At 45.9% G+C, this 12,654-nt stretch overlaps 1 protein-coding gene across 1 annotated transcript in view; it reads left to right on the top strand.

The window, feature by feature from the left end:
* GPI (glucose-6-phosphate isomerase) overlaps nt 1-12,654 on the top strand; it is a 141,354-nt gene that overhangs the window by 59,174 nt on the left and 69,526 nt on the right. Inside the window, exon 5 of the mRNA XM_069607098.1 lies at nt 12,534-12,617. Coding sequence (XP_069463199.1) covers nt 12,534-12,617 — 84 coding nt within the window. The remainder of the gene's footprint in view (nt 1-12,533; nt 12,618-12,654) is intronic.

Genomic DNA, 12,654 nt, shown 5'->3' with positions numbered 1-12,654 from the left:
AACAATGCTTTAGTATTACTAACCTTAATCTACCACACACATCGCAGTAGTGACTCATATTTCCAATAGGGCACTCTATCTTCCTGAGTGGGCTGTTACCACTGCAATATCTGTAAATCGTGTCAGCTAGACTCTGTTGGTACATAAAATACCAATGATGACAAAATGGCACGCAATAGATGTACAGAAAGCTTAAATGTGGGATGCGGCACCCAGCCAGGTTTTTACTCCTGTTCAACATCAATGGGTCTAGTTAGCTCCTTGGGTATACCACAGCAGATCTGTTTTTCAATGTGTGGCTATTAGAATCCTTCTCGTAGGGCACTTCATAGCTTCAGTCTGGACTTGCCAAAGTAGACCTAGGTTAATCAAATAAAATGCAAGACAGTTATTAAACGTTTGCAAAGGATTGCTCAACTGTCCCCGTGCCTGACTTAAACCCGTCCTGCAGTGTAAATTTAATTCATGCCTTCTAAACTATTCTGAATACTACCCTCTGGAGAATTAAACGTTGCCTGCAATTGGGATGAGTGATCAATAATTGGTGGCATATATGAACCCTTCTTTAAAATGGGCAAATAGTTTATTCCAAGACTATGCAATTGTTCCACACCCAATTGCTTACCTGTAACAATAGGCAGTGCAGTACATAAATCATTATAGAAAATTAAAATTTCAAATGGATTGTCGTCCCACGTATTCCTCATCTTAGAGATCTTGTCTCCCAGCGCTGCTACTTTGGAACTTTTTTTTCGCCAGAGAGCGCTGTTCCAGGCTGCAGAGTCGTAGACTCTCGAGGGCCACCGAGTGTCAGTCATCCGCTGTATAAAGTGCTCGAGCCGCGCTCGCTACTACAGTTCCTGTTTTTCCGAGCACTGCTTCGTGTCGCAGAGCGGCACATTGAGAAAAAAAACCTGATGTCCTCGTCATCTACTCCAACCACACCCAAGATGGGTTTAAAAAAATGTCTGAGTGTGGTAGGAAAATGTCCCCCATCGGAATTGGCTTTGGTGTCTCAGCCCTAACGAGTGTGGTTCCTGTCAGGCCATGTCCAATAAGGCTCTTGGGGAGCAGAAAGGTAAGTTGGCGGTGGGGGAGCAACCTTATAGGTCTTAAGATTCAGGAAAGTCTCGACATGGGTGGAGGCGGTCGCGTTCCAAGAGTTTCGAGGAAATCCTCCTAGTCTTCCAAGAGGTCGAAAAATTGACGTCACAGGTCTTCCTCCGCTTCTTCGTCTGAGAGAAGGGTGACTTATCCTTCCAGCATGATTCCCCAGAAAAATGGGAGGCCTTTAGGGCTTTGATGCGTAAAATATTGGAGAAAGCGGCCCAGACACCCTCAAAAGCCACGTGGCAATCATGCCCCTGCCCACTCCAAAAGTAAGAGCGATCAAAGACCAAGCACGTGAGATCCAACTAACGGTTGACCGTGTCGTCAGGGGAAAGTTCTCGGACACCTCATGTAAAGGCAAAATCACTGGTGCATAAATCGGGGGTAGCGGAATCGATGTCAAAATCTGACTCAACAGTCCATGACGATCGTGTGAAAGCCGCCACTGAAAATGGCATCGACACCTTCGACCATGTCGACGCTTCAATGGCATTGAAGCCTCCTTTGAAGACGTCGAAGCCAGCATCCATACCATCGCCTTTATCGAAGCATCCCTTAATACAGCTGCCAAAGTCGACACCCTTGTCCAAGCCTAAGTCGGTGCCACCCCCTTTACCAGAAAAGGTTTTCCAGCCTCAACCCAGGCAGGAATTTCTCAGATCTACGACATCTATTTTTGAAGAGCAGTCCTCTGAAGAGGATGTAACTTCAGCTTGGGTTAGGTTTGGAGCCAGGGAGGTTCCTGAAGAGTTGGTAAACCAGGGCACCAAGATGACAGATCTTTGTCTTCAAAATGCCAGTGGCCTAGATACTTGCCCTAAAGTGGAGTTTGTGGAAACCTGACCCTGCAGAACCTGGGTATAGGAACCTCCTGGGAAGGGTAATTGAATTCATGGGTTGGAAAGCAGCCTCCCCAAGTTTCGACAACGATGATATGACTGATATCTTGACTGAGGGACCTCAAAGATCCTGTCCTCCCTTTCCATAAGGCACTGTAAAAAGGGTATGGGACACCCGTGATTCAGGTTCGGCAGTAAATAAAAAATGTATGGCAAAGTACAGACCATCTTCATCAGATCTGAATATCTATCTAAACGTCCCTCTCCTGAAAGTTTAGTGTTACAAGCTGCAACCTCCAATAGGCAGTCAGCTTACCCTTCAATACCACCAGACAGCGATGATAAAGTTGATACTTGGGCCGGAAAGTCTTTTCTTCGGGCAGAATGGCCCTTAAATCGACTAATGTGACTTGCACTTTGGCAAGATTTACATACACCCTGTGGGACTGTATGACCTCAGTGGCTGAACACATCCCAGAGGGTGAGGAACTGGATGGTTTACGGATGATAGTGAAAGAGGCTATGGAGGAATGCCTCCAGTCAGGACTGGACACTGCTGATAGTGTAAGCAGGTCCATGGCATCTAGCAGGGTCCTACGCAGATTTGCATGGCTGAGAAAATCTGAATCTGGCTTTGCACCTGATGTGCAGTCCAGATTACTCAATATGCACTTTGACAGCTTGAGGTTGTTTGGCAGCAAGGTGGACAAGAGCTTGGGGACGCTGCAGACCTCGGAAGCGGCAGCAAAATCACTCGGCTCTGCTATAAGACAGCTACAACAACACTCCTACGCAGGGTCATCTTCCTGAAGGAGGAGACCCTTTCGTGCCTACTCTCTTTTGGAAGAGGGAGTGGGAATGTCAACAGAGAAAACCCCTTTGGGGTGGAAAGGGGAAAGGTGCTAGATCAGCAGCAGCTACTACCTCCTCAAACACTGCTGCAGCCGCTACAAGACCACTTTGAGGTCTTCACCCACAAGACCCCGATGGGAGGCAGCATCACTCGGTATCGACGAATGGCGGGGCATTACGTCAGATGCCTGGGCGCTAGAGATGTTGACCCATAGTTACTGCCTCCTTTTCATCAAAGACCTCAAGATCATCCACCGGGAGACAACTCTGTCAAAATTCCAGATCCGCTCTTTGTGCATGAGATTTCAACCCTGCTAGAGAAAGGTGCACTAGAACATGTACCTGTAGCCGTAAGGAACAACTCCCCTTATTTTCACATCACCAAAAAGGAGGGAGGCTTGAGAGCCATCTTGGACTTAAGAGAATTTAACAAATTCCTCAGGAAGGACAAGTTCAAGATGGTGGCCCTTTCTCAGATCATTCAGGCTCTTCAGCTTCAGGACTGGCTGGTTTCATTGGACCTTCAGGATGCTTACTTTCATGTGCCAATACATCTCAAGCACAGAAAGTACCTGAGGTTCTCGATTGGTGGCTCTCACCATCAGTTTTGGGTTCTGCCATTTGGGCTGACCTCCACCCGAGGGTTTTCACCAAGCTGATGGCGCTAGCGGCAGCGAGTCTCGGAGGGGAATTCACGTCTACCCTTACCTGGACGATTGGCTAATCAGGGCAAGTTCAGGAACATCTGTGCATGACCTGCCACTTGTTACAGACTGGGCTTTTCCCTCAATTACAAGAAGTCACAAATGATTCCAAGCCAAAGACTACAATTCATCGGAGAAGTCCTGGATACTTCCTCAGGGAAAGCCTCACCTCCTGAGGAGAGAGCTCACCACATTCTGCAGATGGTAACAAATTTCAAAATGCCCAACATCTGCAGGCCTTCGTTGCCAGAGACCAGATTGAGGATATTCCCTTCAATGGGCCCTCATGACTCAATGGTCCCAATTTTCGGGGGAGATGTCGGATCTTCTGCGAGTCCCGGCTAAAGTGGCTCAAGATCTTTTATGGTGGGCTTGCAAGGAAAATATCAAGGGAGAACCTTTTTGGCAACCATGGCCGGAGATAACCGTAGTGACTGACGCCTCACTCACTGGGTGGGGAGCCCACACCAATGATCTGACAGTCGCCAGTCTCCATCGGAGTCCAAACTAGACATCAACCTTTTGGAGCTGAGGGAAATCAGACTAGCGCTGAAGGCCTTTCTGCCCTTTGTACATGGAAGGAATGTCCTGATGACAGACAACACAGTGGCCATGTACTACATCAACAAGGGAACAGGCGTAGGATCACTACCACTGTGCAGAGGCAATGCAGCTCTTGTTCTGGGCAATGCAAGAAGGAATCTCTCTATCGGTAGTTCACCTAGCTGGAGAGCAGAACACGGCAGCCCACACTCTGAGCAGTCTCTCACGAGTGGGAACTAGCTCAGGAAGTCCTTCAAGAGATCTTTGTCCTTTGAGGAACCCCTCAAGTGGAAATGCGAACTGTACTGCTGAAGGGAATTTCGCCCAAGAGGAGCTATATGGGACTCGTTTGTGGTGGACTGGGTATTTCGGCTTCTATACGAGTTTCCTCAGTCCCCGTGATTCCTCCTGTAATCAGGAGGTCAGGAAAACCAGGATCCTAATTGCCCCGGATTGGGCCAGGAGGACCTGGTACCCGGACTTTCTGGATATGTCTAACTGCCCTCCAATACGTCTTCCACAAAGAGGATCTTCTCTTGCAAGGGGAAGGTAGTGTTCTCCATCCAGAGGCCATGACACTCAGCCTTCACGCATGGTTTCTGAAAGGCTGAGATATGGATTGAGACCTCCCGGATGACGCAATGGAGATCTTGCTTTCGGCCAGACAGTCTGCAACAAAATCCTTGTAGCGGTGTCGTTGGAACAAGTTCAGTAACTGGTGCAGGGATAAGAATGTGGATCAAGATTTATGTAATACTCCTATAGTACTTTCTTTCCTCTTACACTTGGCCAATTTGGGGCTCCAAGTTGGTACTATAAAACGATATTTGGCAGCGCTATCTATAAGCGCTCCCCAGAAGAGGTGTCATATTTTTAAAATGCCCTTGGTCAGTCAATTCTTGAGCTGACAAATGTGTACCCTGCAACACCTTTTCAGGTGTCCATCTGAGATTTGAATTTAGTCTTAAAATTTGTTGTGTGCCCCTTTCAAACCTTTACATTCTTGCCTGTTAAGACGTCTCACTTACTAACAATTTTGTTGGTGGCTATAACGTCAGCCCGCAGGATGAGTGAGTTGCAGGCGCTCTCTTGTAAGCCTCCTCACACAATTTTCCATTTGGAAGTCAAACCATCCTTCTTGCCTAAGATAGTCTCTGATTTCCATCTGTCACAGAAAATCACCTTACCTTCTTTTTACCCTCCTCCACACGCTAGTAAGGAAGAGGAGATTGCACAGACTGGACCCAAAAAGGCTCTCAGTTTCTATATTTCTAGACTGGCAAATTTCCGACAATGTGACCAATGAGTATACTGGACACAAATTGGGCCTTAGTGTCTAAGCAAACTCTATCTAGATGGATAATTCTAGCAATCTCGGAGTGCTATAAATTGGCTGGGAAAGAACCTTCAGATGGGTTAAGGGTCTCATTCTACCAGGGGCATGGCAACTTCCACAGCTCTTCAGAGTGGTGTCCCGGTGCAAGATATTTGTGCTGCGGCCACCTGGTCGTCAATATACACTTTTGTGAAGCATTACTGCTTGGACTCTACATCATATCAAGGAGGAGTCTTTGCAAAAGCTGTCCTTCATTCAGTCCATGATTTAAATTTCTGGTACTCCTTCAAATTCTTACTGCTTTGGGAGCCTATTCCCAACCTACCCCTCCGTACAGTCTACGCCAGTTGCGCTTCAACTTCCTTAAGCGCCTGGGGACTTTAAAAACTGATCAACTGATGTTACTGTGAACACTGTAAAAACAGAACTGGCACGGCGGATGACGTTGACGCTCAATGGCGGCACTCTCATGACTACGACTGCGGCCTCTAACACACCGCCCTCTGGTGAGAATTCTCCGAAGCAGCAGAGCTGGGAGACCAGATATCTAAGATGAGGAATACGTGGGAGGTACATCCAGTTGAAAGAAGGTTAATTGGTAAGTAACTTATTCTTCTAACTTTATCTAAGTGCATTTTAGATGATGATTAGCCGGCTGCACCTTACTCATTCGCCAGGAGCTTGCTTGACCATGCTTGACCACGCAGACTTGGTCAAAATGACATGCCTACTGATCCAACACAAACCTCCCAGTTGAAGGATTGAAACCTAGATACCTCCAGTTAACCAGTCAGTTGACGCACAATTTGTGATTCTCTCATGATCTGATTTAAGGCTTCTTCTCACCTACCAAATCAGCAATTGTTTAAATGGGGATCTATCTAGCTGCTCCCCTTTCTACTTGTACTTGTTGTAAAGTGATCCTTTAAAATACCCATGATACAATTATAATGTTGACATATAACTGTTACGAAAGATGGTCCTATTGCACCTTTCGCTCAATTAGATTTCTATGGGACCCCTATTTTTGCTTGTTTTGAAGCCGATCCTGACATTTTGTTGCTAAGTAAAGCAATCTCCTTTACTTGTTTTGCTGATTCTTATGGGGAAACTGACTGGTTCCTAACACTGTCCGTACTTCTCTTTATACCAACTTACAGTTAAGTGCAGTTAGGATACTTTGTATCCTTCTCTTTTTATATAATGGATTTTTGGTTACTTTGCCTATGTGTCTGAGACAAACTTGTGCACTGTTGCATTAACCGCAAATTGCTACTGAAGGTGGCTAGCACCCTAAGATGTCCGTGCAACAAGGCTTTTCTGTTTTTTCTATTGTTTGGCCTTCTTCATGCGTTCTCGGTTTAGGAAATGCCTTATATGGAGATCCCATTCCTGCCGAAAGCTGTTGCTTTCGCAGGGTAAGGGCACTGTGTCTGTGCGAGGATGCGGCTCAGACATTCTAGTCCCAATCCAGAATGAAGACCGACATCACTGGTGGCCTTGCGCTTCCTCCCACGCTGAATCTTGGATACATCTTGCAATCTTGCAGCTGATCATCATTGGAACCAAGACTTCTACGAAGACTAGCAGCACGCTGACTACCCCTGCAGCTGACCAGGTTAGACTACAGTTGAAGCCCTTTGCTCGGGACTAACTTTGGCCCCGGGCTGTTGCCAGACGGTGGAGCCCGCAGAGATTATTGCTAGAAAATTTACTAGGCCTTTAGTTTTAACACTAACTAGAATTACTGGTTTTGCTCTGTGTACTCATTGCAGCCCTAGACCACTCGCTCTGAGACTAAGCCTTGACTGCGCAGCTACCTTACCTTGATTGGGCTTTGGCTAACCACTGTCTTCCCTGTTTACCATAATATGGTGGCCTCCCAAAATCCTCCCACCAGGGCCGATTTTGGAAATCTTCACAACCAAGGTTGTAGCCAAATAAAGTATTGTCAATATTTGGCAGCTAAGCAGTATACATCTCTGTAAATAGGGTTGCAGCCTGGCCACCTGGGTTTCCCCACTTACTGTTTTGGATGTCAAACAATAGGATTAAAGACAGAAATTGATCCATAACCTCCATTACTAGATGTGAGCATCATGAATGATCACTCCACTTGTTTGACCACTGTATGATTAATATGTTCAACCAAGTCATCTTAACTGGGGTTTTTCATGCAAGAAGTTTAGGTTTGTATGATTTTAGACTTTGGAGTGATTTTTGTGAATTGATGTCCGTTACCAATTAGCAGAAATGGAAACCTCGAGTCTAAAAGTGAATTTGCCAAACGCTCAAGGAAAAATGTGTTAGCTAGTGTTTGAAAATTTCCACGGTGCCCTTCTACTGCTTCCTTGATGCTTCCAGGATCATGAACACTGAACTAAAAATCCATCCTGTGTCTGGAGTGGAAAGTGTGGGTGGGGGGCAGAAACCCTCCCTTCTACAGAATATCTTGTATATAGTTTATTTCCTTTAGGCCCTTGGATGGAATTAAATGGCAAGCCAACCTGGGAGTAAAATGCATTTAAATTACAAAACCCACCAAAACCTTTACCGATTCTGTAACTTGGATGGATCACGCAATGCTCTGTAATGCTTTCACTAGTTACTGGCTACCACTGGGGAGGGAGCAGAGAGGAGAATCTACAATTGAAGTTGACCATACCATCACCAAACTTTGCCTTATTCCTAAAGACGTACTGCTGCCCCCTTCTGCCAACAAGTGGTCAAACGTTGCTATAGAATCTTGGGACATCTGACTCTGGAACATTGAAGAAAACATTATATTCTGCTCCCAATTTGTTGTAAAGCTGCTGCCAGGACGTCTGCAGTGCAAATTGACCGTGTTCTCCAATTGAGAAATGTTTCATACAGTTCCCACCCCCAAACATTGCAGCTGCTGTTAACCTGTGTGCACCCATGTGCAGAAGGTTTCAAACCATTAAAAGTCCAGATCTAGGCAGACGAGACTGCTTTGCCTCAGTTTGGTGACAAGACCAAAGTCCCCACAGAAGAGCACTTGATCCCAGATACCGATTTAAACTAGACGAAGGTGCATCCTATGTTTTAAATGGATATGAAATTGAGTTTCTAGTTACAGGAATCCTTCCAGAGGTGAATTCCTTTATAAAGGCTGCTATTAGATCTTACCCAATGTAATGTTGTTCCAAGTATCAACTTCCATTTGATTAAAAAGCTTGTCAATTGCAGGCCATCCCCATCGGAAGCAAGCTGTTTTGTTGAGCATTTTCTATTTTCGTCTGCCCTAGTTAAAATATTGGATGTATCTTTTGATGCTTTTTGTCTTTACCGTCTGTCCTTGAGATGAGGGGCTTTTACCCTTTGTCCCACTAACCTGCTCCCATTTCAGATATTAAACTGGTTCTTTGAGCATTTGCCGATCAAATATTTACTATGCGTTAATGCTACATTGGTGTCATTCCCGAGACTAGCTCCTCTAGAAGTATCTGTGGAGGAGACGCCTAAGCATCCTCAAGGTTATGCAATCACTACTGGATGGTTGTGACATGCCGCTTCAGAGACATGCCAATCTTGGTTAGGCAATACTACTTAATCTCTTTAGCTAGACTATAGTTTAAATTCAAATTTTCTGCCAGTTTCTTTATGCTTTTGACATCTTCCACAACGAGCAAGGTGAGGGACTTGGCGAGTAGGTAAACGTTGGTCAGTGCAGTGGTCTGCAACTTGTAATCTGCTGCGCAGGCAGCCTATGCGCCTTAATTGATAGTCCTGCACAATGGAACCTCTCTGCAGTTGGCAGCTGAGGGGGTAGTTTCACCCTGTAAAGGTTGGTTGTGTAGACACCATCCAGTTTGAAGCGTCTGCATGTTGGTTCTTTAGTAGCTTGCTGGTGGAATACAAAAATCTCGAAGAACCTAATTTTAGAAGACTTAGTCTGTGTTCAACTGTATTGACGTAAATGTAATCCTCTGGTTCAAATTTGTACAGTAACCCAATAACCAATCTCTTTTGGAAATAAACTTTGGCAGGAAATTCTAGTGAGACTCTTGAGCTGACCATTTGAAGCGCCGATGGTCTCATTGTTACTGGCCAAGTGGAAGCACAACAAGGATGCTGGTGTCTATTTCTTAAGCATTGTATATCTTGTGAGGGATTGTTCTCAGATAATGACCTGCTTCAAGTCATTTCCAGCGGGTCAAAGCCGAGGGTTAAAAGTTGTATCAATACTCATTATGCCAAGTGATGAGCCCCCTTGAGATCTTTAGAGCAAATAGCACATGGAGTTGTGCAACTAAAAGGGAAAGTGTTAATGTGGAGTGAAACCAGCACAAACAAGTAACTTGTTTAATGAAATTAGAACCATTAACAAACGTTAAACATTGTGTTTCATTGATGGTTTCTAGTTTAGCCAATTGAACTGCACATGATCCTCTTTACTAAACAGACGCCATGGTTTCTGTGCACCTTCTCAGGCTGAGGCTTGCGTCCAAATGGTTGCAATGAGATTCTTACTGGAGATATATAGAACACATTCTGATTTGCTGAGATGTCTATAATGGTATCCATATGCCAAAAGGATTTAAATTCTGAACTTTTTAATTTCAGTTTATTACATTTTCTAGTACCAAACCTGGCACCTTGTGATGCTGGAAATGCATCGGAGGGACAGGGCCTCTGTGTCCTTTACTGCTTTTTATTGTGTGTTCTGTTGTGTTTTCCACACAGGAGTTCATTTGGGACTCCTGGTGGTGCAGCTCTTTTGGTTTGGTGTACAGACCCATGGGATACCCTTATGGCACCCATGGGTGGGGGTACAACCCTATGCCCCTAGGGTATGTTTTTGGGCATATGTGGGTGGCCCACAGAGCAGGGTACAGATGGGTGGCAGCTTCTTGCTGAATTTGACAGGTGCCCTGAGCGTCCTCCATTTTGGGATGTCCAGGCCCTGTCATTGGAATCGGTAGATTCCTGATGGAGACGGAGGCCCCCGTGGCCTCTTGCCCTCCGTCGCTTTTTACTTGATGTTCCCGAAGTCCCGGGAAGCCCTGACTCTGTTCCTTCCCCCTGAATGGCTGTTGGGTGGAAGTTCCATATAAGATAGTGTGGGGAAGTGCCGACCAGACTGGCTGGAGCCTTCCCAAAGACTGTGTTGTGGGTACACCTGTGGGTGGGACCTGGGTGAATGTAGTGTGTGACGAATATGCACTTCTTGTTGTGGATGTCTAGTTTCTGGTGTTTGACACAATGACTGAGACAGCCCTGCCCAAAACTGGTATGAATGCAGTGTGGATTGTTGAATGGCTGGGTACTTGTCCCAATACACATAACGGGTTGAGTGTCTGGAGAGAAGTGAATGGCCTGAATGCATTATGCACCCGATTGGCTGCCTTCTTGCATGAATGCCCTTCTGACCGATTGGTTGCCTAAGTGTGACTCAGCCGAATGAATGGGAGATCAACTACTATATCTGGGGGCCTCTCACTGCTAGAATTCGTGTTCAGAAGCTGAAGAGAAACTGGAGTTGAAACTGAAGCTTAACCTTGAAGCCCTGCTGAAAGAGAAGTCTTGCTGCTGCTCTACATCTGAAAGCTGCTGGCTCCAAGGACTGACCCGGAGAGGACCTGGTTAGGCACCCTCTTCCCGAGCTATGAGGGACCATCGTGCACTGCTAATCTTTGCCAGCGCTCCCTGGTAGACAGACCTATGACAGGCTGCCGACCGGAGACTGGGACCGCTGCGGAATCGCAAGGAGAAGCGCCCGTTGTCCATCCCCGTCGATGACCGCCGTCGCCGACCGGAGCTGCAGTGCTCCCTTTGCCTAAGTAGTATTTGATCCAAGGACGCTCTTGCCTGCACTGATGACCACTTTGTCCCGTTGGAGAAAGCCGAGGCTGCCGACGCGCCGAGGAGCATCCGCCGGTGGGTCTCCCGCCACCTAAAGACCACACACCTACGACTCGATGCCCTTGCTGGGCGACAGTTCAAACTCTTTGCGGTCCTGACCTATCATCACTAAGGTTCCCCACACGCCTCTTCCTTGCAGGACGCCAACGCTCTCATCGACGAGCACAGCTAGGAACGAAGATGCCACCTCAACCGTTGTCGTTCAACCCTTTTCCTTGTGGGATCTCGACGATCTGTGGCTCCTGCCTTAAAGGGAGCTGCTTAAGAACGATCAGTCTATGCCCCGACAACAAACTCTGCTATTCCAGGTACATTGGGGTTGTAGAACTATCCTAGAAGGAACTAAGACTTCTAGAAGGTGAGGTATCTTTACTTTACCGGTTGCCCAGGTGGGGGCGGGTGGATCTCCACACAACTGTCTAGTGGTAGGGGCCAGTATTCTGCCAACTGTTCTAACAAACTGCTTTCCTTCTATTTCTATTATTGGTTTCCTTTGAGTGATCTGTGTGACATTTGACAAGAGTATAGTTGATGCACTTTAATGAGATCTGATAATTGTGGTACCATTTTAGAACTGTATATATTTACCATTGTAGATATTCTGAGCTAAAAGTGAGTAATTGTGATGTACATAACCTTGAATATTAATTATATAAAGACTGTTTTAACTAATAGTGTGTGGACATACCTTTGTGGGGGCTTGGGGACTACACTGTACTTAAGAACCAGCCTGCATCACCTCCTGAGAAGCTAGGCCTTGATTGCTCGCCCATTGCTACTGTAATGGAGAATATTGGCTGGGGTCCTTTGTACCTCTATCCATACCATATAGAGAGTAGGAGTAAAGACACCCAGTCTTTACAACCTTGCAGCCACTTCAGTGCGGTTATGCTTGCATTATTGCTAATTTAATGCATATGAGGTAGGTTGTTCCATTGATGTAGCAAGAATGCTTTCAAGCGTTGTGTGGTTGAGGTGAAGTGGACAGTAGTTAAGAACCTATAACCTTAAAGAGGATGTAGCTTGGGCAGTAGGTGTTTGGGTGAAGTAAGGTTTCAATATTGTACAACCAAAGAACAAGGTAAATGGGGGTGCAGGAAGGCTTCAGCAGCTGTATTGTGCTTTGTAAAACCTGTGTCAGTTGTGCCTGTGTATTTCTTGTTGTATGTCGCAGCAAAAGTCTGTACAAAGATTTTTCGTAAGCTTGCATGCACATTTGGGGCAGTCTGTCAAATGCATTTAATTGTTTTGTTTTGTATGCAGCGTGTTCGTGGTGGCGAATGGAAGGGATACACCGGCAAGAGTATCACAGATATTGTCAACATTGGTATTGGTGGCTCTGACTTGGTAAATATTTTTTGTGCTTTAACTTTTATATTGGAAT

The sequence above is a fragment of the Ambystoma mexicanum genome, chromosome 1p (genome assembly GCF_040938575.1).
Source record: "Ambystoma mexicanum isolate Mex_15411 chromosome 1p, UKY_AmexF1_1, whole genome shotgun sequence".
Classification (NCBI taxonomy): Eukaryota; Metazoa; Chordata; class Amphibia; order Caudata; family Ambystomatidae; genus Ambystoma; species Ambystoma mexicanum.
Note: the sequence above shows the minus strand (reverse complement) of the source record. Positions and strands in the feature narration are given on the sequence as shown.